The sequence below is a fragment of the Chironomus tepperi genome, unplaced genomic scaffold (assembly GCF_022539635.2).
Source record: "Chironomus tepperi strain 1889 unplaced genomic scaffold, CSIRO-AGI_Ctep_v1 contig_9, whole genome shotgun sequence".
Classification (NCBI taxonomy): domain Eukaryota; kingdom Metazoa; phylum Arthropoda; class Insecta; order Diptera; family Chironomidae; genus Chironomus; species Chironomus tepperi.
In genome coordinates, this window is record NW_027226131.1 from 254,916 (window position 1) to 282,043 (window position 27,128).

General features: G+C 32.3%; 1 protein-coding gene across 3 annotated transcripts in view; it reads left to right on the top strand.

Annotated features, from left to right (window-relative positions):
* The window catches only part of LOC139086571 (uncharacterized), a 55,185-nt gene that overhangs the window by 16,449 nt on the left and 11,608 nt on the right, over positions 1-27,128 (top strand). For all 3 annotated transcript variants that reach the window (XM_070635067.1, XM_070635059.1, XM_070635075.1), the window contains exons 3-7: positions 5,055-5,413; positions 7,142-7,243; positions 12,527-12,574; positions 13,238-13,298; positions 26,457-26,633. In XM_070635067.1, coding sequence (XP_070491168.1) covers positions 5,055-5,413; positions 7,142-7,243; positions 12,527-12,574; positions 13,238-13,298; positions 26,457-26,633 — 747 coding nt within the window. The remainder of the gene's footprint in view (positions 1-5,054; positions 5,414-7,141; positions 7,244-12,526; positions 12,575-13,237; positions 13,299-26,456; positions 26,634-27,128) is intronic.

Sequence of the window (27,128 nt, forward strand, 5' to 3'; positions counted from 1 at the left end):
AATTTCATAAAGTACGGAAAAATTCAATGTTATATGTAGCTAGGATTATAAAAATGTGTACTTTGACAAAAAAGTTGAAAAACTTTTCGTGTTGCTTAAAAATTTCAAAAATTTTCTTTATGTTACTTTGTAAAGTTTAGCATGACAAAAAAGCAGAGTTACAGCACCAAAAAAAAAAAAAAAGCAGAAGCAATAAGAAGGAAAATATATTGAAGCCGCAATTGAGGGAAATGGAAAAAGGATTAAAAACAATATTTATGGAGGATAAATTAGATAATCTTTTTGGTGTTATGTCCTTCCCCTCTTTTATGCCTTATTTATTTTACGCAAATTGTTGATGTCATGAAAAATGGTCGTTCCAAAATAATAACAAAAGAGGACAGAAGAGTGTCATTGGAATGCCAAACAGAAAAACATGTCAAAGACAAACGGTATGGAATGAAACCAAATTGATTAATGGACGAAAATTAAAATAAGCGCTTCATTAACTTTTTGCTCTTCACTTCTGCTCATCAGTGCATTATTGCTTTTAGTGCCCCTTTTTCTTTCCATTTGATTCTCATTGACCCAGAAAGTGTTTTTTTGCTTTTAAACGAATGAAAATTTTCTCGCATCAATATTGGAGTTGTACGGAGTTGATGTCTGTAATGAATTTAGAAGATTCTATGTATGCTGAGATGTGAGCTAAGTTGAAACTTCCACTTTTCACTTAGAAATGGACGAGATAATACAATATTTAGATCTTGTTCTACAATTGGTTTAAAAATCGAGCAAAAAACAAGATTTGATTAAGTTCTTCACTTATACTTACTGTTATCCCCTTTGTTTAGTTTCTTAGTGCCTCAGAATTCCTTCTTTATAGCCTAAAATCTATTCAATTTAAATAAAATCACTTGAAAAATATTAAAAATGCTTTTTCTTGCAAACTGTTTAGATTAAAAATTCGATCAACTTGAAGTTGGCTCTAAACTTGCTAATATTGAAGTAAAATTTGAATTTTAGATAACCGTTGTAATTCTCTAAGATTTTTAATTCCTTAAAATAAGCTTTTCATTGTTTGAATGAATGAAGAAGTGAATTTTGCTGCTAGTTCTTCAAATTTCTTATGAGTATGGTTGCTCAGGAAAAGTCCTGATCAGCACAACGTGTACGCTACCCCCTAACAGGCATAGACCATGCTCTCAAGAACAGAGTAAGCTGAGATAAAGTTCGCGAGCATGCTTAAATTATATGTCTTTGTCAGTTAGGGTACGAATAAGTCGCCGAATTAACGGTAAAACGCAAAGTTTTAGTGACTGTATCGAGACAGTTGGTTTTGGCCCATTTTGACGATGATGTGACTGAGTGACTCACCTCGCTCGAATATCTAAAATTGAATTTCTTCACTGACATCACTTCCAAACAACCCAAACGATTTCCACTCGTTTCTCTCTTTCTTACGTCATTAGGATTCTTTTTACTTTTTTTTCGTTATTTTTTTGACCTCTTACTACAACTCTTCATTGTTTAAATACAGTCATTTTCATTATAAAATTTTCTTCATCACTTAAAATCATTTTTCTTTTCCTTTTTAATTATTCTCTTCTTACTCTCTATCCTCATTCTTTTTTTGTGTGTTTTCTTCTTGCTCAAAACCGCAAGAAAATTCTTCACACAAGTTTCTCGCTTCACTTATTCATAAGAGAACATTTTTTGCTCTTTGTTTCTGTGTGCATGCTTTTATTAGATGATGGAACCAGTATTGATGTTTTGTTTTTTTGGGTTAGTGGGACGAAGCGCATTTAAAGATTGAAATTGGCTACTGAGAATTAATTGCGGTTGTGGCTGAAGGCTATAGTAACTAATTTCTCTGGTATACTCTTGTACTTGTAACCTGAGGTAGATGGCGTGGGATTGATTTCCGTGAATACATTAGTATGATTTGTGTACTGTTTGACATTTCTAATCATGTCCTATCTTAACTGACGTCTAAAACTAGCTCTATAGCTGACTGCCTTTTGACAATAATAAGTGCTACACTGTCTTTATCAACAGCATCCTTCTAAGAATTCTTTGGACGCCCTCGTGCTCTTTTGACATCATAAATTATATCTTGGTATCATATATATCCTGGACATGAAATAACACTTTCCTTATACTTAGCAGTGCAGAGTTAGAAATTTACTCAAGTTTTGTATCGAAAGTCATGGCTTCCAAGTCATTTCAAATGATCCGAGAAGCACATGGCATTCAAATGGGAAAAAATCCGATACCAGATCAATATGACTCTGGATTGGTGCCAGATTAGTTAAAATCCGGCTTTAGACTAGACTAACGACGATCCGAAGCCAGATTTGTAGCCAATTTTTCACCATGTGCCTTCCAGTTGACCTTTTTGAAGGTTCACAAATCATTGCTATTTATAAATCATCTTTAATTCCTATTGCCAAATCAATTATTTTGATGAATCATAGTTACAAAAGGTACAAATCCTTTCGAAAAGATCGAACATTCTTCAGAATTAGTTTGATAGAAGTATTTCCTAACATCAACAACAAAAGGAAACCTCATCATTACATTTGGAAAATTCTCTGTAGCCAATCAGTCATATTAAGCAGATAAGAAGACAAAACAATTTAGATTTGATAAATATAAGCTTAAGAAAAATTCTCTTCCGCATGAATATTTCCCTCAAAATGAGTTCAAGATGAGAAAGTAGCATCAACAACAACAGCGATAATGATGAGGATGAGAATCGAATGATGAAAAACTTTTCTTATTGTATTTCTGCTTGGTTCTTTTTATATCTTTTGAATACGATTTCACTTGTGCTTGGCAAACAGTTTAATAGATCCATATCGTCAATGCCATTAGATGCCTTATTCGATTTTAATTTTCAATTAAATTCATTTCTCAAGCATTCGATGATTTTCTGCCTCGATACATTATGGAAAGGGGATTTTCTTTGCTTAAATGTCACATTTTTATCGTATCTTGAAACTTTTTTCCTTTCTTATTGGCAACCGATGAATGTTTTTCAATTTCCGAAGTATTTCTTTTCTTTTCATCCTCTGTTCACCTCCTCATCGAATCTCATCTCAATGTCTATTCCTATTAAAGACATATAGCGATGAAAAGATCCTCAATGGAGCACTTTTACGGTCTTTCCTTGACGAAGAAGAAAAGGAGAAAAACTCAATTTGCATTAGGATTAATCGAAAAATGATGTTTAATATTGTAGCTGGATATTTTTGATAAATATTCACTTTTCTGGTCACAATTGAACTTAATTTTGTGTAGTTGCTGATGTATTTACTGTAAATGAATGAATTCAACAGCTGAATTGTCTCTAATTAAAGTAAAACTCACCGAAATGTTTAAATTAATTTATTCCACACGAAATTGTCACAAATGTAAACAATCGGGGATAAAACTACGCAATCTGGGACAAAACTATTTTATAGCAATAAGTTGCTATAAAATTCAAACTTTGAAAGTTCGTTAAATTTCAAAATATTTGAATATTCACAAATTTCATTAAATTTTGATCCAATTCTCTTGATAGACATCATTTATGAACGACACCGAATGTTATTTCATCTCAAACTCACTTTATGTCTTTTTCTTATGTCTTATTATTCTCATGCCTTCACACTTATCTAAATTTATCTTCTTAAAAGTATCAGATAATGAAATATATTGCCTCACATATGTGAGCGAACATGAGCAGATTATCTATTGTTATTGCAACATATTTTCACAATTTTTATATATTCCCATACTTCTTTTTATAATTTATTCGTGTCTGTTTTATTCGCTAAAGTGTCGCATCGTGAAAATATTTTTATTAATAACTTTATTTGAAGACACGGATGGGAAATAAACAACTTGATTTATAAATCAATTTTGAGAATGTTAAGGAAATCTTTTTTTCTTGTTTCCATTCTTCATACTATTACATGTCGGCCTACAAACTTCATGCACATTTAGTTGATGTACTCCTACTATGGTGAATGAAGCCTTTATGCTCGCCTTTTTTGACATAAAACAAGTCGTTCAAGTTGGCTAAATTTAAGAAATTTTGGTTCAAGTGGGATTTTTTTTCAAGTAAGCATTTGCTGCTCTTTTTTCGTATATTTTAAGAATTTCTTTGAGTTTTGGTGGCAAAAGTTAATTTTGTGTTTCTTCTTGAATGCATTAAGCATTGACTTTAACCAGAAAATCGGGGGTGTTGATAGAATTTCGCGAAGTCTTGACAAATTGTTGAGAATTTGAAGAATTTTCTTGAAGTCTCGGTATCGACAAGTCTCGAGGAAAGTCCCGAATAACACATTCCGGATAGTCGATCCAACTTTTGATACCAAGCCGGGGTGATTATGGCATGGTGCTGGATTTAAAACGAATTCGGAACCGAATCATCATTCCGGCCTGAAGCAGACATTTTGGATTGATTGAATAATTTGAGCTATTCAAAAGTCAATAGAAACATTGCTAATTGATGAATTCAAGTGGCAGACATTCGCTTGGATAGAACTCAGTCTGGAGAACCGTTAGATGAAGCCAAATGCTTCAAATTTGGAGACATTTGATTAAAAAGAATTGAAATTTTTGAAAATGTAAATTAACGGGAATTCAAGATTCAAAAAATAACGAAAGATTAAAATTTGAAGGAAAGTTCAAAAATTGAACTTCGTGATCTTTTGACCAAAACAAGTCGGAATTTTAGTTTTTGCAGTCTTGCACAGTACAGAAACAGCTTCGATAGCTCAGATCTTGCTGTTTACCTTTAAGCCTTAAATCCTCCAATTTTACCGTCCTATCCCTCCTCTTTAGTCTTCCAATTGTCCGCCTTTCAGGCATCAATTTTCATCAACTCAAATTTTACCCTTGAAAATTAATATTTTTCATCGAAAAACTTTTCAATCGCACCTCAATTTATATCATATTGACACTAGTGTCAGGTGTTTCGTCAAAATGGTTCCATCATGTCTCCCCCATGTGCATAATCATTCATTCATAAATAAATAATAAGCAGCAATTTTTAATAATTTTCTTATCCTCTATCCATTTCCTAGGTTTATCACCATTCGTAGCCGATAAAAATAGTAAAATGTTACGTAAAAATCAATACTTACTATTGCCTCATGTACCGAATCGTAATGGTGATAAAATTGATGCATCAAATAGTAGTAGCAATAACAATGAGACTAGTGATACAAATGATATGAATCTACAGCAAATTGTAAATCACAATTTCCTTATGGAAACAAGTGAAAATAACAATCTTGCATCAGTGAATGAGAATGATGAAAATTATTTTGAAATATTCAAGACACCAATGAGATTCGGTACGGATAATCATACAGAAGTGATAGCACAAGTTGGAACAACTGCACATTTGCCTTGTACAATTCACAATATTGGAGAAGGAGTGGTAAGTAATTATAAATATTATTTTTTTTTGTTTCATTCCTTCATGCTTCATACTGACATATTGAAGTTTCGTCTCAGGTCACTGAGCATTTTCTCTCGAATACAATACAGCATTACAGTGTATCTATAATATGTTGAACTTTTTTTTTTGGCATATAAGTGTATTTGAGTCATATGTGTACCGAGTGCAGCATTAAAATGATTGTACGCTAGTAATTTCATCATGCAGAAATGATTGTTTAGAGTGTATTGCTGCATGCTTAATAATTTTTGAAATAATACGTTTCGCATTGATATTAAAAAACAAAATTAGAAAAATTTAGATTAAAAATTTGCATTTGTTTGAAATGTTGCACTCAGGAATTAGAGCAGTTGAGGGCAACCTTTTATTTTTTGCGGCATACCTTTGTGATAAACCTAGATGGAAACCGCACATAGCTGATAATCCAAAAATGATTGATGGCACACATAATGTGCTGCAGTAAGTTGACCATCACTGAACTAGAGGAATGTCCTTCAGTTAGGTTCGTGTAAAGTACAGCCGTTCAAATTTGAGTATTTGGTTGACGTACCCTCCTTAGTTGTTTATTGTAAAGGGCCATAATTAGTCAATCAATGAACAGATTCTATGGCATCGCCCTAAATTTTGATTCCAGCGAGGCTAAAGGGTCTAATTGGCTTCAGCCTCGAGTGGACAACTTGGCATAATGTCTTATTAACGACGGTCGATTAATAAGACCTAAATTTTCTCCGAAAAGTTTCTGAGAGATCTAATTATTGACTGGAAATTATGTCTTGTTGTCCACTCGTGTGTAGCCCAGTTGGAGGGTGTAACTGGATACTTAACCAAATTAAGAATTCTAGAGGCCTAGACCAAGACTTCCCTTTCTCAGTTTTGAGGTCTAGACAAAGACTTATCTGAATTAAGAGTTCTTAAGATCCAGACCAAGACTTCTAATACTTCTAGAGAATTAGTCGAAACTATGACTTCGAGAAATTCCCTTGTAGTGTCGGTTCCGATTCCGATTTCGGTCTAGGTCATAATCTCAAAAAGTGGTCAAAACTGGTTTAGCCGAGGACCGAAGGGTTCGGATTTGACTCGAATTTTATATGGAGTCAATTAAAAATTTCAATAAAAATCTCTGAGTGAGACTTTAAGATGTGGTTCATCGTGTACAAAAAAAGAATAATCTGATGCAACTCTGACTTGAGATTAGATTTTGTAGACCTTATCCCCAGACCAGTTAAACTGACCCCGGACTTTCCGTCGATTCTAAACCACACGCTTTTCACGAGAAAAAGATTCCTCACAGTCAACGGACAGACACTCTCGCATAAATTGCAATTTACATTTGAGCTCAGCATTATCCCACCTGTAAAACTGATGTAAAACCGTAACAAGAACCTTGTTAACGTAAAAATATGCATCAATAAATATAATTTTGAGGATGTAATTTATGGTTTTTCTCGTAAAATCAAGCAAAAAAAAAATGTGACAGGTACTTGTTGTGATATGTGAAGCACAACGATAACGTCAAGCACTTTAACTGTCAGATAAGATTCTGAAACGGAAGAAGTGATGTACTTTTTTTTGTACAATTTCTTTCCTGACGATAAAGGTAAAATTTATTATATTTGAGATAATCGCGTCCAAAAATTCCCCGTTTATTTAGGTATTGACTGCTGATGTAATTAATGCTTTATTCTTTTTTCTTTGTCTATTTGCCAGGTGTCTTGGATACGCAAAAATGATTATCATTTATTAACAGTTGGATTAACAACATATAGCAGTGATGAGAGGTTTAGTGCAACGCACTTAAAAAATTCAGAAGTAAGCAGGAACAACACAAAAAAATATGCTTAGTCTTAAGAATTTCCATTAAATGATTTCCCATCTGTTCCATTTCATTTCCTTTTGTAATTTTCGGAATGATTTTGATGCCAATTCTGATTTTACACACAGAAATGAGTTCCATTTCAAGAACGTTATTGACATTTGTTGAAAATAAACAATAAGAAAATCTTGTTTTTTGGAATTGAATGCTTTGTCAGCTGAAAGCATCAATCCTTATCAGTCGGTATGAAATGTGAAGTCTAATAAAAAATTTAGATGCGTATTGATGAATTCTGGATGTCGGATGATAAACAACATGTGAAATTGACGTCATTTTTTCATATGATTTGCTTTTGACGCTCTTCTTCCTTAGATTTTTATCATTTGGTTGCAAAAGAGCGGTTGACTTACTACCCCAAGCGACTTAAATGATGAAAGCTCCGCCACGGAGATTTTAAGGCTCCAATAAACCTCTTTTATTAATACCAAATTAAGGCTCATCCGTTTGGCAGCCAAAAAGTTTTAACGGAGCTTTAAAAGCTAAAAGCTCGACTTTTTGACTCCATTCCTCCTCTTTGTAACGAATTATCCATGGAAAGCATAACAAAACCTCATCCGACCTCTTCCCGCTTAACCTCCCCCTTCTGGCTTCTACCTCATCAGAAATCCCGAAAATTTCAATCCCGATCCCGATCCCGAAAATTTATCGGGACCGAGATTTCGAGAAAGCATACCGTTCCCTTTCCTACCTACCCCTACCCCTGTACCCGTTTCTCCATCCTCATCCCTCCCCATCCTTTCTCTTTACCCTAAGAGAATAACATAATAAGTCAACAGCCTAATACAGCTTAAGAGTTAAAATTTGTTAATAATTTTCTGACTTTTGGATTGAAATAAACAATTATGTAGGAGGATCAGACTATTACGTAGTCAGGGGGAAGGAGAAATGGAGATGTATGAAGTATAATTTTGGTTTGGGGCCGTTCACTTATTACGTTCGACAAAAAAACTAGAATTTCTCCTCCCCTCATTACAAAATGTTTTTGTTCAGGCCGTTACAAAATCCTAGACCCCCCTCCCCCCTAAAAAGCGAACGTAATAAGTGAACGTCGTAAGTTGGTCGAAAAAATTTTGGAGGGGATTGAGATTCCTATTTCATAAAAGACTTAAGCAAATTGAAGAATTTTTTCAAAAGGGAAAAATGGGAATGGGTAGGGCCCAACCTCATTTGACATATAAGCCCTTGAATACAGAAAATGTATAATTTATATATAACAACTTTGGCATATAGTTGAATAGCCCCCGATACCTCAGTGGTAGAAGCTTGTGACAAAAATCATAAGATGTGGGTTCGAATCCCACTCCAGATCCGTTATTCAGGATCATCCTTTTATAGTGACAAAACATAAAATAAATTCCAGAATGAAAGGAATACATTCAAAATTTAATCAACTTTCTATTAAGAATAATAATATTATTTACATCCAAAAGTCCAGTGTGTACTCAATATACATAATAAGAAGGATTTTCCCTTTGGAAAATGAAGAAAAATGGAATTAATTTTAAAATTCTTCTACATAACATTGAAAGAGAAGAAGTCTTGTTTTTGCACATCATAGCTGTAATATCTTTCAAGCATGTCTTTTTATATCGAAAGCAATATATTACTGTCACTCAAACCTTAAAAGTTAATTTTTGTTTTCAAAAAAAAAGTATAATGCGACATTTATGTGATATTGAACATATTAATACGGTTCACATTTATCGCTGTGAGATTGATTGCATTGAAGCGATTTACTCATACATTAAATGACAGATTAAAGCTTTAAAAATCGTTCAAATTTGCGATTGAAAATTTGAAAATAAATTTTTCAATTAGGTTTAAAATGGAGATTTATGTTTCAAAGCGTAGCTATTTTTAGTTCATTATTTAGCGCTAAGCTATATAAATTTCAGACGATTCTAGAAATATTGACATTTTCTCATACATTTTCATACATTGAAAACCCTTTTTAAAGGTTTAATATTCCCGAGCAACATACATAAATGAAAAAGAATCTTCCATAGCTCTTTTATTAGTCGAAATGGATCGGTGGCGTAGTGGATTTGTTCTTCGGGACTTAATCATTTCACCACGATCCAGCAACCATAGGTTCGAGTCTCATCATGAGTAATTTTTTCAAATCATATGAATTTGGAAATTCAGCTTAAAGACTTGAGATTTAACAATATCTTAACCCCTTTACCAATCCTTAATAACGTTGAATAATTAGTGAATAGCCACTTTTGTATGCTCCAGACTATGATTTTCTCAAAGGATTGGTTCAGATCACACCATAATAAGTAGGTCTATATTTGAATGATGCCATTTGGCGGATCCCCAAAATCAATTAACTATTCTGAACAGCACAAGTCGGTTAATTGATCAAAAATCCGAACCCAGACCAGCTTGACGACTTATTTTGTGTGAGATTCGATTTAAATCCAGTACAAAGTCTGGGTCGCGTGGTCTTTATGCTAGATTTCCAACTGATTAACAGATTTATGTGGTTCAGCTATAATTAGCCATGAGACGCACATTCCTTGTAGTTCTGGATCTTTCAGATCTGCACAGCTTAGATATCTTTCTTTTTAAAGCTCTTTCATTAGTCCCAAACTGACAAGACACATGAGTATGCACACAAAATAGAGCATGTTCAATTGTATTGATTGAGTATACTCAAGAATCCGTTCATTTAGATGAGTATGATCATTGTCTGTTTAGGAACATCAAATGGAACCCATCTCCATGTGTCATCCATTAGCCTGCTAGAGGAGCTTCCTAAAATGAACTGCCTAAGTCGACAAAGCCTTCTTCATTTATGTTTCTCGGGATAAAATACATGTAAAACGGAAGTGATAACGGCGAAGATATTTTCAGTCTCATTAAAATTCCTACACACCTTAACAATCCACCCGAAAATATACATGCCTTATATCTATAACAAGTAATTCAACCAATTTCTTTTATATCATCACCCTTTTGACAACCGCTCGGATAGAATTTCATCATCAAATGTTAAATTGTATAACTTTAGACTTGACTCTTCCTAATTAGGACTGAAAACGTGCTTCATTCACACTTTATATGATTAAATTTCATGCATGAATTTAATATAATTAATAATTTAAATACACATTTTGTTTTTGATATGAAAATTCCGGGAAATTTTCTATTTAAAGCTTTCAATGTCAGTCAGTGATGAAGCTGTAAATGTTAATTTAACAGAATTAATTAGTTGAATAATGTCAAGAGATTAAAGTCATTAGTTTTCACATTTAACTTTATTAATTGGCTTTTTTTACTTTAATTGAATAAAAATTTGATTCTAATTCACCTTAAACAGCCATTCAATGGCAGTCAATTGACAGCTAACAAAGTTAATGATGAATTATAATTCAATGACTTTTTGGATGAATGATTTCTGATGGGTTTTCAGCATTTTAAAGCTGTTAGGCTATGACTTGTTAAAAAAAACTTCTTCAATAAAGTCTTCTTTTTTTCTCCCATCCGTTGAAGCCTTTCATATCTTTTCTTCATAATGGTACCAAAATAGAAAATGATATAATTTAATGTCGACCGTATACTTCTTGCCTAGACTTTCTAGAATTTTAAGAAAAGGTTTTTTTTAAATTTTTTGATTGAAAAAGTTTTTTAAGTGATGTAAATTCTTTGAAAAGTCTTAATGAGCTTATGGTTCATTTAATTAAGGTGTTAGTCATTATAAGGCGTTTTGTATTATCAAATTGTTTTTTGGAGTAAATAGCCGTTAAATTTTGAAATTATTCAATATTGTGAATATTTCTGAAGTCGAAGTCAACTCAAGAAAATTATGCTTTCCCGATATCGCGGTTCCGAAAGATTTTTGGGATCGGGATGGGACTTTCCAGGGATTTTCCGGTCCCGGTCGGAAAAGCATAAAGCAAACTCCATAGTTTGTTAAAACCAAATTAAATTTGCATGGAAAATTTTTCTGCTGGCTCTTGTGAATTATAACAATTTAAACTAAGGTTTGTTGTGAAAAACATCCAAAATCCAAAAAAAAATCCCCCATCCAACATTTTTCGATCCATACAAAATAATTCAACCTTCAATTTACTCCTTCCAAAAAATTCTGGATACATCCTTGGCGTGACGCTTAAGGGGAAAAGATAAGGTTTACAATTTTGTTACGGAATTCATATTTTTATTCGGGATTTTGTTATCTGGAGTTACGATGAAGGAAGAGGGAGTCTGGAAAAGCTTTTTGAGCGTTATGTTGTTTCTGAACTATTCCTTTAAATTTGTCATTATAGTCTGAAAAGTATGGTTTCTGGTGATTTAATGAAATGAATTATAAAGATAAAAGTTATGAAATTTAACTGTTATTATAATTTTGAATTTTTAAACAAATTTTTTGAAAAAATATTGAAAATCCGCTAAATTGGATGTTTCAGGGTAATCCATTCAAATTTCACTTAACCTCAAAATTTTCAAAATTCCAAAAGCCGTTACAATTTCAAAATCTTTAATACCGTTCCCTAACAGACAAGGAGACTGCTTTTAGGTACCGTAGTAGTCTTCTGTATCATGACAGCACAAACTTTGCCTGATAGGTGTTTGAACTTTAAAAAAGCTTTAATCCATAACAAAATCCCAAAATACATTTTCTAATTAGTTTTATGTGGATTGATTTGCAGATTAAAAAAAACTACGTCAATCATGTGTTTGAATTCCTCGTACAAGCACGAGCATTTTTTTGTAATTTTAATTTTTCACATCCCATCCAATAGAGAGAAAAAAAAATTCATCCAAATATAAAATCCAAAAGCAATTTTTATCAAAAGCACTAGCAGAAAAATAAACAGAATATATGAATGAGTACACAAGCGGATTGCCGGATTGCCTTTTACTAAAAATGCGAATTAAAAGGATGCAAATTACTTTTTGCCTTTCACATAAAAGGAAGAATAAAAATGAATAAAAAAAATTCTTCTTCGTTCACCTGAAAAATTTATATTTTTAATTTAAGAATAGACATTACATGAACAGACTCTTTAAGGATTATAATATAAAATTATGCAGGTCATGTGTTACTGAAATGGAAATTTATTCTTTTTTTTCTTCTGTAATTAGAAATTTTTTCCACTCACGTTCATCCTGTATGTGTGTAAAATTGGATGTTGGAGATGAGAGAAAAATCAGTAAAATATTAATTTCTTTTTTTATTTTATTATATCCTTAATCGCTTCACAATAAAGGACTGGACTTTACAAATTAAATATGTTCAAATGAGAGATGCAGGACAGGTAAGCATAGACGTGAGAAATTAATTAAAAAACTGCTTTAAAAGTGTTTTTTGAATTTTTGAATTTTTGAAAACCGTTAAAATTTGTTTAAGTTTTTTAAAATCGTTTGAATTTTACAAAATTGTTTGAATTTTTGAAAATTGTTAAAATTTGTTTGAAATTTTCAAATTTGTCAAAATTGTTTGAATTTTTCAAAATTGTCGAAATTGTTTGAATTTTTCAAAATTTTCAAAATTGTTTGAATTTTTGAAAATTGTCAAAATTGTTTGAATTTTTCAAAATTGTCAAAATTGTTTGAATTTTTCAAAATTGTTTGAAATTTCAAAAAATGTTTTAAATTTTGAAAACCATTAAAATATTTGTTTGAATTTTTCAAAATCGTTAAAAATTCGTTTTGAACATAATTCTTTAAATGAGAATGGAATTCATGAAATCATAGTTACTAACCACATACTCTACCCATTAGACCACTCAACCATGTCATGACATCTGACAATTTTACAATTTAAAAAAAGCACAAATATTTAAAATTCAAAAAAAATTTTAAATTGATTTTTAAAGCAGTTTTTAAAACTCTTTTATTCATGCATCGACTTAAATTATATTGTAATATGATTTTGATTACATTTGTTTTTTTCTTGTTCTATCTTCCTTCCACATCAGTATGAATGTCAAGTGACAAAGTATCCGCCCATGTCAATATTTTTAACATTGAATGTCGTAGGTGAGTAACGAGATAAATTTTATGACATATCTATTAGCCATGATGTCTATATCTTATACAAATATTTTGATTTTATTTGATACATGTATACATACTCATGCTGTATCCCATGTCTATGAATCTCTCAATATTTACCATACACACACTTTAGATGGTCTTGTCATATCATCATACATGATGATATACAGGAACTCTTTGTGTATTTATTTTTCTTATTAGTTCATCATATCCCCTCCCCTATTTTTGGAATTAGGCTCACTTGGATCTGCATATTTATGACATCAAAATGTTTCTCATTCCTTAATATAAAGGCATAGAGCACAATGCAATATGCAAATATTTTATTTATTTCCACCTTAATAAATATGCATACGTTCTGAGAATATTCAATAATGTATCCAATACAGACAGCATGCAGCATCAATTTAATAATAAAATATCATTTTATCCTTTCCATAAATAACAATTTCAATATTTATTGAAAAAAAATTTCAATCTATTGCGAGTCTTTGTCAGTAACAACAGATAAACGGTTTTGGAATTGGGGGATTTACATTCCCGTTATAGGATTTTAGTACTTGGACATGAATGTAATAAATCGATTAATTCAAGTGGATTGATAATTTTAACAGCAAATTACACAATTCGAGGAAAAAGAATTAATTAAATTATTTTTTTACAGCAATATAGTTAAAGACTTTATGTTTGACACACTTATTTGCTATCTGAAATCTGAAAAAAGGAAATTTTTATGGCTTCAGAAATTTTAAGGTTGGGTTCGAAGTGCCTTTGGCTTTCGTATCGTGTTGCTACACATCGCACCATTTTTGAACTCTTTCATGTTATTATTTTTATGTATTAAAGGTGGGTCAGTTTTGGGAAAAATGAATTAAAAACAGATTTCATTTGAATTCTTTAATAAGAGTTTTAAAAACGTGTAGTGGCTGAGCAGAGTGGGATATCGTGTCATATATAGGCGAATCTGCCAGTGTAAAAATAAGGCCTCTGTGGTCGATTAGTTAGGCAGCAGTAGGGTTTCTGACAGCGGTTAACCGTTAACAGCATAACAGCGGTTTTTTACCTAAAAATGCGGTTAACGCAAAACAGCGGTTATTGAAAATTAACCGCTGTTAACAGCATTTTTATAAAGAAAGGCTTTAAATTAGAAAATTTTGAAGGATTTTAATAAAAATGTTTTAATTTCTTTCTGAAATCCCTCTTCTTTTGTAAGAAAATGCGAGTTTTGGATGAAAATTTTAGGCTAGAATCTCTTGAAAAATTTTGGGAACTATTTTTTAAGTTTTCAGTTTAATCATAAAAAATGATTCTTTTTCCTTGATTTTGATTAATTTCTTCACTTTTGTAGGTTTAGACAACCTAATTTAACCATACGAGGCAAATAAAAAGAAAATATATTAATGAAAAGCTCATTAACCTAGTAAAATTGTGATATTATTAAAAATTTGCAATAACCGCTGTTAACCGCGTTAACAGCTGTTTTGAGTTTTTTCATAACAGCATAACAGCGGTTATGAAAAAACGTGGTTAATCAGAAACCCTAGGCAGCAGACCGGATATCTGTTTCAATCTAATGAATGTGCGAGAGTTCGATTCCCATCAGAGATTGATTTCTTAATTACTATAAAGACAATTGTTGTTGATATGACATGAATTCGCAAAATGCTCAGTACGATTACATGACAGTATACTGAGACAATCCTTATATTAACCCGAATAACACAAATGAAGAGGACTCCGCCACAAACCGTTTCGTTTCTTGACAGGATTGGAAAGCCGAATTTTGACTCTTAAATTGACCAAGTGTCAAGTATATTTCTTCTTGTGGTACCCCATGATAACCGTTAAAAACACAACTGCTAATCGACCTATGTCCCGGGATAATTACATTACAGGATAGACTAAAAAGTCTATCCAAAGCAATTAATCTGAAGAGTGGGCAAACCACCAATCAGGCTAGAAATCGTAAGATTCACAACCGAACATGTTCAAAACCAACTTGGACAAAAGAAAACAACATAAGATAGACAAGACTAGTTTCTTAAATCGAAAAAAATTGACATGACTCTTAAATAAAGGAGCTTTTAATGCTCTCAGGTGATGCCTTCTATCATTTGTGTCCCACGGGAAATCAGCAATCAAAACAGTCACTTAAAAGGCGTGCTTTAAGTAGACGTTTTAAGTTTGAATTTCATGCTGAACGTTCGCTTGGTTAAAAACACTTCTGCAACACTTCTTGACATCAATTTAGTTTGTTCCGACAACCCGCTGACACCCAAAATACACAAGGGTCAATTTTACCCAAAAAGACAAACAAGTCTAAAAGCTACCCTCAAAGCAATCAATAATCTCATAAGATAGCCTCAACAACTTTTTTCAAATATTCAACTTTATTTTTGTCAAAATCAAGTGTTTTTTCCCCAAACAAAATACGAACTATTGAAGTGTGCTTATCAGCACATCAAGGCAAGAAAATGAAAACTAACACCAAACTAAGTCAATCGAAATAATATCAAACTAAATATCAAGTTTATAAGCAGTTCTATTCAGCCATAAACATTTCAAACCTTAAACCTAATTTTGCTTTTATCGAGATTTCTGTTCCTATCATGTGAGAAAAGATGTGCTGAAAAGTTTCACATTGATTTTTTCTTCTCGGATCCTCTATTCAAAATACTTTTACGGAACGGCATCATCATCTTTATGGTATCACATACACATATTCACTCCATGACTTCTTCTTCGTATTCATTCTCTTATCGCAAAACATGTTAAATGTGCTCAATGACAGATTCAATATTTTCACAGGAAAAACATCGAATCGCAAATTCAAAATTTATGACGATCGCAATAAAAAAAGAGGAGGCAAGGCAAGGCAGTAAGGAAAAGGGCTTCATAAAATTTGTTCGTAGATGGAATATTAGTAAAAATTATGCGTGAATCACTAAGACATAGGAATGGCAATGCGAGTTGTTATATTGAATTATTGCCTTTTGAGCTATCGGCAATTCCTCTTTCTTTTTTGACATTTTACTGCCTTCTTTGTTTATTATTGTCCTTGATATAAATTTTTTTTTATATGTACGATCATTCTGTTATCCTAAATTGCAATCAGAAATGTTTCCTCGTCTTTTTATTATGCCATTTGACCTCCCTTACATGACGACGTATGGCATGTCATAAAAATTTACAAGTTTTTTCGATTTTAAATCAAAATGAATTGAATAAACGTGGATGGAAATATATTTGACAATAATTAGCAGTTTGTTCATATTAATTTCGGGTATAATTAATGAAAATATGACTGGCATTGGAGGTAATTAATGTGAATTTATAGGAACGCATTTATTGAAGGTTATTATATGCCTTTAAAATTGATTTTAAACTTCAATTCCATTGCTTTTAAAATTCAATGAAAATTAACGGCTTTTTACAATTTAAATCAAATTTGCTAGGTCATTTAGTTGCTAGGATTTGAGCAATTGTGTTGCTTTTAAGTTCTATGAAAATTAACGGCTTTTTACAATTTAAATTAAATTTGCTAGGTCATTTAGTGATGCCCAGTAATAGCACCGACGTGGAATAATGTCGAATCGCGAGTTGGGAATAATGTCGAAATTTTATTTTGCACCGGGCGGTAATAACTTCACCTACAAAATGTAAGTGAAGTTATTCCGGCACCACGACAGAATAAATTTACCTATAAAATATAAGTGAAGTTATTACCGCCATATTGAATATAATGAAAAAATTGCTGTTATCATCCTTGCGAAGTGCGGTAATAACTTCACTTATAAATTTCAAGTGAAGTTATTCCTACGCCGCGTCGGATTAAATAATCAAATTTTTTCTTTTCGATATTATTCCATCATGGTGTAGGAATAACTTCACTTAAAATTTTTCAGGATTTCGATGGTTTTAAATTTTTTTCCTCTAAAATATGAGTTGCTGGTATTAGTAAAGTGTTTTTGAAAATGTCTCAAACATTTTTGAAGCATGTCTGTGAAGAACGTGGGAATAGGTTGTTAGACCTCAATGAAGCTTGGCCTAAATTGCATTCATATTACGTTCATTTACGTATTGCATTTAAATATTTTCATCCTCTCTAAGACAGAAGATGTGATTACTCAAAGTACTAACTGCTTGCAGACCATAATAAAGCCCGCCCTATCGTTGACTACCGTTTGGAAATTTCCGATTCCTAATACAATACTATCTCAATCGTCTGCTCCTTCCATGAGTTCTTACGCCGTCCACGTGACCTTTTACTTGACTAAAGTCTGCCTTTAAGACTTTATTTACTTGAGCTTCCACAATGTCGAAATGATTATTGATAAAAGCCCCAAGTTAGCAAAGTCATTGACCACCTAAAATCTCTTATCACCTTTATCTTGTCTTCATAGACTCGAAGCCCGATTTTATTGGACTTTTAAAGTTCAAGACCAGCTCTCCTGAATACTCCTTCCAGCACGATTTTGATCTAATCAGTATATATATAATTATAGTCTCATCTCAAAGCTCTTCAGGACAACTTGTCTGAGGCGAAATAATTGATTCAAAGTTGATCGTTGTTGCCTAAGCCCTGAATGATATTCACGCTAGAAATTGATCAAATGCAGAATGTAAATGGACTTAACAAAACTTTAGCTATATAGATCATTGAGATCTAGTGTTTCGTCAGGGAATTTCGGAGCTAATGCGGCTAATGATTGTTTAACGAGTGAGGGTGCACCATACCTGCACACTCAATAGACCTTTTGTTTATAGTGGAATGAGAACCACTCTTTTAACGACGATATTATCAGCTTATTGTCTCTGGTCTACAAAGAAAAGTTGTGAGCTGCGTTTTCACTGTATATGATTCTAAAAATGACAGATGAAAAATTTATCCCAATTAATTCCAAAGTACGAAACCATTCTGCCACCGAGCATCCTCGACTCGCAATTGACGTAATATGAATGTAATTTAAGCCGAGCTTCATTGAGGTCTAACAACCTATTCCCACGTTCTTCACAGACATGCTTCAAAAATGTTTGAGACATTTTCAAAAACACTTTACTAATACCAGCAACTCATATTTTAGAGGAAAAAAATTTAAAACCATCGAAATCCTGAAAAATTTCAAGTGAAGTTATTCCTACACCATGATGGAATAATATCGAAAAGAAAAAATTTGATTATTTAATCCGACGCGGCGTAGGAATAACTTCACTTGAAATTTATAAGTGAAGTTATTACCGCACTTCGCAAGGATGATAACAGCAATTTTTTCATTATATTCAATATGGCGGTAATAACTTCACTTATATTTTATAGGTGAATTTATTCCGTCGTGGTGCCGGAATAACTTCACTTACATTTTGTAGGTGAAGTTATTACCGCCCGGTGCAAAATAAAATTTCGACATTATTCCTAACTCGCGATTTACTCTCCAAGTGAAGTTATTCCACGTCGGTGCAATTACTGGGCATCCATTTAGTTGCTAGGATTTGAGCAATTGTGTTGCTCAGTTGAAAATTCATTGTTTTTCAACTTTAAACAATAGTTTTTGTGAATTTAATTAATAACTGCAAAGTTCTGATAGTACTAAAGTGATTATTTATAGAATATGAATCAATTACTTCCATTTGAGATTATTCTGCATCAACAAACACAATTTTCAAAACAAAAATAGTTTCAAATTAATAATAATCCACAAGTAATTCTATGAATAGATTTAATTACATTTAATTGAATTCATAATTTCAATTGTTTTCAATGTGCTTAATTAAAAGCATTTCAAAACTTTTCCAGAATCTCGTGGTAAACAACAATTAAAAATTGTTCAGGTTAATTGTTTATTTCATGCCTTAATTCACTCCAAGGTATTTATTTACTGCCACTTTATAAATCGTGTTAAATGCAATCAAAAACAGACAATTTTCCAACAATATGAACAAATATCAAACATTTGTTCTGTTCATTTCCAGGAATAAGCACCAGAAATAAAGTTTGTCATTCATACAATTTGATTGATAAAACATTTATTGTGGAAATGTAAAAATGAATTATTAAGCGTGACAATAAATGATAATGCAAAATAAAAATTGATAAAATCAGCAATGAATCAGCTTTAAAATCGTTCGAATAATAATGCTGAGTTGGGTTTAATGATGCTGAATTCAAGTATAATGTGTTGAATTCAACTTAAATGTGTTGAATTCAACTAATGATATTGTGTTGAACTGAACAGCGAATTGATCTTAATTGTGCTGATTTGAATATAAAAGTTCTAAATTGAGTTTATTAGTGCTGAAACAAGCTGAAAAGTGCTGAATTAGACGAAATGATGCTGAATTGAACTGAACAGAGCTGAATTGATCTCAATTGCACTGATTTGATTTTAAAAATACTGAATTTAGTTTGATAGTGCTGAATTAGGATAAAAAGTGTTGCATTCAGCTAAACAGTGCTGATTAAGACTTAAATGTGCTGAATTCAGCTATATGGCACTGTGTTGAATTAAACAACGCTGAATCGATATTAATTGTGATTTTAATAGTACTGAATTGAGTTTATTAGTGCCAAATTAGGCTTAATTGTGGTGAATTGAGATAAATTGAATAAATGATACTGTGTTGAACTGAGAACTGCTTAATTGATCTCAATTGTGATGATTTTGATTGTAAAATTGCTGAATGGAACTGGATTAGGCTGAATTTAAACTGAATTTGAATTCAACAAAGCTGAATTGATCTCAATTGTTTAGATTTGATGCTGTATTGAGCTTAATAGTGCTGAATAAAGCTGAAAAGTGCTGAATTCATTTATACGTTACTGTGTAGAACTGATCAGAGTTAAATTGATATTAAATGTGCTGTTTTTATTTTAAGAGTACTGAATTGAGTTGGAATTGAGTTTGATAGTGCTGTATTAAGCTGAAAAGTGCTGAATTGAGCTGAATACAAATGAATAAAAGCAAAATTGCTTAAAAGAGCGAACTGAATGATAAGAAAGATAGGAAAAAAACCTATTAAAAATATTAGCGACAGTATAATCAAAATTGATTGCCCAATTGCGTAGAATTAAAGCTATGCCTTTATGATTTAAATCTCAACCATAAATTATATCTGATTCATGTATTTTTGCTTATATTTCTTTCGTACCATCGTCAACGAGAGCAAAAGACAGTCCATGGATAATAGAAATGTATATAAGAAAAATAAAAGAATCTCCGCCCAAACCATTCAAGGCAATTACAGCCCTTAAAAATTATTATACTTACTTGCTTTCAATGAATTAAAATAAGAAATACAATTGAATTGAAAATGATTAATTTGAATTTTATTGAAAGAACTTCCCCCCGTTCATAATTTACGATGAATTGGGCCTTAAAAAAATTATTTTTTCTTTTGCATTGTCGAAATAAAAATGATAAGAAATTCCACTTTATTATTCATAACACGATTAATTCCTTAAGCTCGTACTGCTTTCTCATCACATTCACATAAATATTCTGATTATCTTTAGCACTCGAAAAAAATATTAAATTGAAAACAATTGTCACGAAGTGGTCGGTTGTAATAAACAATTAGCTGATAAGCAGATAATTTGTACCTGTCTAATTTACTGCGTGTTATGAAATAAGGATGAGTCTGAGTAAGGTAGATTTGCATATTCATTATCTAGATTTTATATTCATGCATAATTTGATATTTTTTTAATAGGGGTCGTTCCTTCCTTCCTTCATTATACACATTTCATTAGAGATGACTGTGCTCTAATTAGATGAGGTTGAGTTATATGATGGCGATTCTGTTAGGTTGAAAAATGATGTCGTGAACTGGGTTGCTATGCAATAATCTGGATACCCTATTTATTTTGTTTAAAAATAAGTTCGATTCCTATTTGGGAATCAATTTCTTAAATTCCATAGAAACTTGTCAACATAATAGACTGCAAGAACATGAAATGATGAACTCGACCATTAATAGAACGTCTTCAGTGCATTTTTGTGGCAGCAATCAGTATTTAGAAAACAAATAACTGCGAATATAACAATAAATTTTGTTTACATCCAGAAGACTTCAGGTTACTTCCTTGACCTAAATAGAAAAATCCAGTACACTTCCTCGAGGTGAAAATTAAGATCGTTTACTAACCTAATAACTAAGATGCAGTAGTTACTTACTTACTTTCTTGGTTAAGATGCTCGTTGGCACATCTAAAGCCGACTCTATCCCTTACGAAATTTTGCCAGTTCAGATTGTTGACGACTTTTGTGTCCTTTTCATGATTTTTTTCAAGGAAGTGGAGTAGATGTTTTTCACATCCAATCCAGGTATTCTTTGGTCTACTTCGAGATCTCTTACCATCCAGAGTGGGAGTTCAAAGGGTAGTAATGCGTAATACAAATGTTCTTACCCAAGCATCTAACCTCCTAATGGTGCATTCTGTCCTAGCGAAGGAGGTTAATTGCGAGAGTGATGCTTGGCAAGCCCAACCTTGATAAACAATTAATAGTCACGAAACGTAATGAGATGGCATCTGCAGGTATAAATACTGAGTATATGAAATAAGTTCGAGGATTCTACAATGTTTGGACATAGATCGAACGACGTAACAAAGTGTGTTATGCGCCACAAATTTTACATCATTTAATAGCAATAACCCTTCCGGGAAACCGAAATTTCACTTCACCCACCATAACATGCTAAACTCTTCATCAAAATCAATTTTGCAATAAATGGAAGTTGCATAAATGTAAATTCTTGATTTATCATCAGATAATAAGCGTTCAGCTCATTAAGTAGGAATTGACTATTTTAATTATTTCTGCATGAATATCATGAGAACAGCCTCATTTTACAATTAGAGCAATTTCTGAGTAGCTCATTATAAAAGCTACACAACATCATTTCCAAAGCAACAGAATCAAAACACCATCAATTAAAATACAAAGTCACAAATGAATCAATCCAGGGAATATGGGTCATTACACGATATAATTGTTACAAATTGAACAACAATCCTTATTTTCATGGAAAAAATGGAATGAGAATATTCAACATAATGTTACCTAGCTACAATAAAAAGACATTATTCTTCAAATCACGAACAAACAAGTTGGCACTTCAGACATACCCAAAAGCATCCCACTAGCAACATAACGTTAAAGTAAATTGACTTGAATGTAAATCAAATATTTGAACTTGAACGACCTGTTCGTAATGTTTTGGATGCGATAGTACGGTTGGAACTGGCTTTTTATCATGTAAGACAATATAAAGGAGAAAGTAGTATTTTGGAGACGAAGACACGTTCGTATACACAATTATAGATTTTGCTGGTTATGGTTATAGTTTTTTTTATTATTTATCTTGTGATTTGGGGCATTTTGGGAGTTTGAGGAGGTTTCAAGGTCGAATGAAACATATGAGGATGACTCAGACATTGAAGCTTGTTTCCCCAGGCATGGCACCAAGTGGAAGGAGCCTCCATGTGGATTCATATGGCTTCAATTTAGATTTAGAGCTCTAGAGGAACCTTAGAAGCTCTGTAGCAAAGCCATCCTCATTTATGACGCTCGGGAATGGAACTAGATTAAGATGGCAATGACTAAACCTTTTGGTAGCATTAACGACCTCCAAAAATTTGAATTTCAAGTGATTCTAACTAGGAACAGCTGAAAAACAATAATTTACAAATTAAGAAGCATTACCAATGTTAAAACAAGCATACAGCCACAGAAACAAGCAAAATCGACATCTTCCCACAAATATTCCCAGTCCTCCTAATCCCCAAGTCATTAGAAAAGGTATGTGATATCCAACAATTGACTCATTCCAAAGGTCAAGTTAGTCACACAACTGGAAGAATGAACTTCATCTTATGTAAATGATTATTGCAGGATCATTTATTGTAATGGATGTTTCGACATAACTTAATGATACTTTGAGACGTTCTCATCAATGAGCACAAAACAGAAATGGGATTTAAATAAATTGGATATGAAACTTTTTCATGCAGTGTATTCGGGGGCAAGTCTAATACCATTTTGAATAATTGCTTTGAAACTTCTAAGTCATGCATCGGTGCTTACCCATGAATCATTTTGGAATTTTTTGTAAGGAATTTGAGATAAGAAGCATGAACTCTCGACACTTGAATGAACTTTTTTTTATTGAACCTTATTGTTGTATATATTTCAAGGAATATAAAATTACAAAAGACTGATAAAAAGCATTCAAGTAACTTTATTCATATTGCAATTCTTTGAGATAAAAAGATAATCGAATTACTTTAGAGTCGATAATACTTCTCTGTGTAAACAAAAGCATTATCGAGTATAAAAGTTAGTGTTACAGATGTAAATTGACCTATCAAGCACATCACAGCCACAATGAGCTAAGAATAGTTGAATGCTCCTCTAAGCTAGCAAAATTATTTTGAGAAAGTTAAATGCCCCTCTTCTTAAAATCAGTTTGATTGGTCTCTTCTTAACATGCCTCTCTTCCCAATATCAGTTTCAAATAGTTACATGCTCCTCTTTCCAATATCAGTTTGATATAGTTGCATGCCCTTCTTCAGAATATCAGTTTGATATAGTTGCATGTCCTTCTTCAGAATATCAGTTTGAAATAGTTACATACCCCTCTTTTCAATATCAGTTTGAAATAGTTGCATTCTCCTCTTCTCCGTATCAGTTTGACATAGTTCCAAGCCCCCTTTCCTCAATATCAATTTGAAGTAGTTCCAAGTCCCTCTTCCCAATATCAGTTTGAAATAGATGCATGCCCCTCTCCTCAGTATCAATTTGACATAGTTCCAAGCCTCTTTTCTTAGTATCAGCATAAAATAGTTACATGCCCCTCTTCACAATATCAGTTTGAAATAGTTGCATACCCCTCTTTTAAATATCAGTTTGAAATAGTTACATGCTCCTCTTCTCAACATTAGTTTGATATAGTTTCATGCCCCTCTTCTGAGCATCAGTTTCAAAAAGTTGCATGCCCCTCTTTATCAAATATGAATGTCAAGTATGATTGTCCTTCTCAAAAAAATCAGTTTGCCGTGAATTCACGCTCCTTACTTCATGTACTCACACGTCTGGACATTGATTAAGGTAGTCAGGTTATATCAATTCAGACAATCAGTCAAACTGGACCTTCAATCACAATATATCTTAAACAAAGTGACCAAGGAAATAACAACCGAAGGTGAATCAAAATAAAGTCATTGCGGAAAATTGAATCCGCAAAAAAAGATCATCAAAGTTGCTCAAATTGTTATTTTTATGAAGTCACCCCGAAAGTTTTTTTTTAACGCATGGATGAAGAAATTAATTTAGTGAACTTCTGTCTTCTTCTTCTCCACCACCTTAAAACATAAATACCAAGAAATCTTACAACTTTTCTTCGTAATTTTTTTGTATCACTTCATAACAATATTGTGTAAATTATTAAAGAACAAATTTTCATGACAAGGAAGGGACGCGTTTTTGAAAAAAAGGAGCGTTTAATAATACACTTTGTTTGGCTAGCTGGATGAAGGACGAGATTTTGGCAACCAGACATCGTAGATAGCTCTAGTTTGAAGCTTTAGCTCCGTGCCATCGAGTTATTTCTGTATAAATTGATTAGGAAGCCTTAATCCAGTTCTATGGATGGTAATTAATGATTTTTCATTTCATATGCAGAAAAACATTTTTAAAGCGTTGCTTTCAAAAAATTTGAATTTTTACCAACCGTTAAAAAATTCAAATTCTAAAAAACCGTTAAATTCTTTATTATTATTTACTAACCCAAAAATGCGCTGAAGTCGCTCTATAAAGTCAAGTAATTTTGTAATATTTTGTGTGTATTAAATAACTTTTCGGATGGGGGGCTGAAAGGTTTCAGAAAATTGAAATGAAAATAAATTTTAAGGATAAAAAGTTTCTTTTTTTTTATATATTCAGAAGCCCGAAGCTTTTTTATTTTATTGTTCATACTTCAATGCTCTTGTGAATTGTGTGAAACTTGCCTGTTTATTCAATTATTACCCACACACGTATGGATATATTCTGAATGGACTCAAGTGTGCAAAAAAAATGTTTCTATAGAAAAAGGTTTTACTTTTGGTGGAATATATAAACGGGTGTAGGTGGGATGTCTGCGGAACTTGAGAACAATTGGTGGTTTTGGAATTGAAATTTGTATATTTTATCAGGATTCCATAGGAATTTCCTTTTTAAACCCTCAAGAAAGGAAGTTATGATGTATACATTTTACGCCAAATTTAGCATCGGTTTATGAAAGAAATATATTTTATCGGCATGCTGTGTGTTTGCTTTAATATATTCTTTTGTTGCTGCTCAAAAGGATGCTTTAAGTTAGAATTCAATGAAAATTTAACGGAAAAATTATATTTGAAATATTCAGTCTTCAATTCGACCTTCATAGTTTCATACCCCTTTGATTTCAAGTCAGAATTGAATTTAAAATTTTATTCAGTAAATTTTAACGGAAAAATGATATTTGAACTATTCGAAGTCTTTAATTTGACATTCATAGTTTCATACCCCTTTCGATGTGTTTACATTTCTTTGCTTTGTTCAAGTCAGAATTTATTTATTTTTTAACGGAAAAATGATATTTGAAATACTCGAATTCTTCAATTTGACCTTCATAGTTCCATACCCCTTACGATTTGTGTACATTGCTTTGTTCAATTCAAAATTTAATGAAATTTTCAACGGAAAAATGCTATTTGAATTATTCAAAGTCTTCAATTTAACCTTCATAGTTTCATACCCCTTTCAATGTGTTTTCATTTCTTTTGCTTTATTTCAATTTCAAACAAGCAAAATTTGCCTTAATTTAATTATTAGTTATGAATTATTGCTGCCTAGCTCAAGTAGAAATTTGTAAGCGTGTGTCAAAGTCAATTTCTAACAATTTATCCCTCGGATTTTGTTTACAAAAGATGAAAAACATAAACTAATAACAAGATTTGAACAAAAAAGTATAATTTCTCATTTAAATATATTGTTTGCCTAATAAAATAATTCTTCCTGTAAGAATGTAAACACATTTTTTGTGTTATCCATCCTGCCTTTATACTTCCTACTTTGTGTAATATCTGTCAATAAAAAGTATTTATAATTCATCTCTTTACAGAAGCGAGAGCAGAAATTGTAGGTCCATCACTGAAATATCTCACACCAGGCTCAACACTTAAGCTCATTTGTAAAGTTTTACAAAGTACGGAAGCAACAGCGTACATATTTTGGTATCACGATAATAGAATGATAAATTACGATCTCGACAGAGGGATAAATGTTTCATCAGAAGCAGGTAACTTTTCACATCTTATGTATTTTTTATAATCATGCCAAACAAAACGAGAGAAATGGCATTTTTAACCTTAACAAAACCGAGCGACACAAATTAAAAAGGCTCTGCTAAGTCTCTATTACTAATACCAAAACGGATGCGGCTGCCAAAACGGGGGCGACATCCATAAGGCTGTCAAAACGTAGACGACGTCCATTAGATTGCCAAAACGGAGGCGACGTCCATAATGCTGCCAAAACGGTGGTGGCGTCAATACTTACTTACTTCCTTGGCGAAGGCGCACGGGGGCCCATTGCCGCATTTAGAATTCGTCGAAAGCTGGATCTGTCTTTAGATAACTTCTGCCAGTTTCTAATTCCCAGCACTTTTGCATCGTTGCTCACACAGCAATCCCATGAGCTTTTTGGTCTACCTCGAGATCTCTTTCCATCCAGAAAGTTACCAGTTGTCAATTTAAGTATTGAAGCATCCTCTGGCCTTCTATTCACGTGGCCA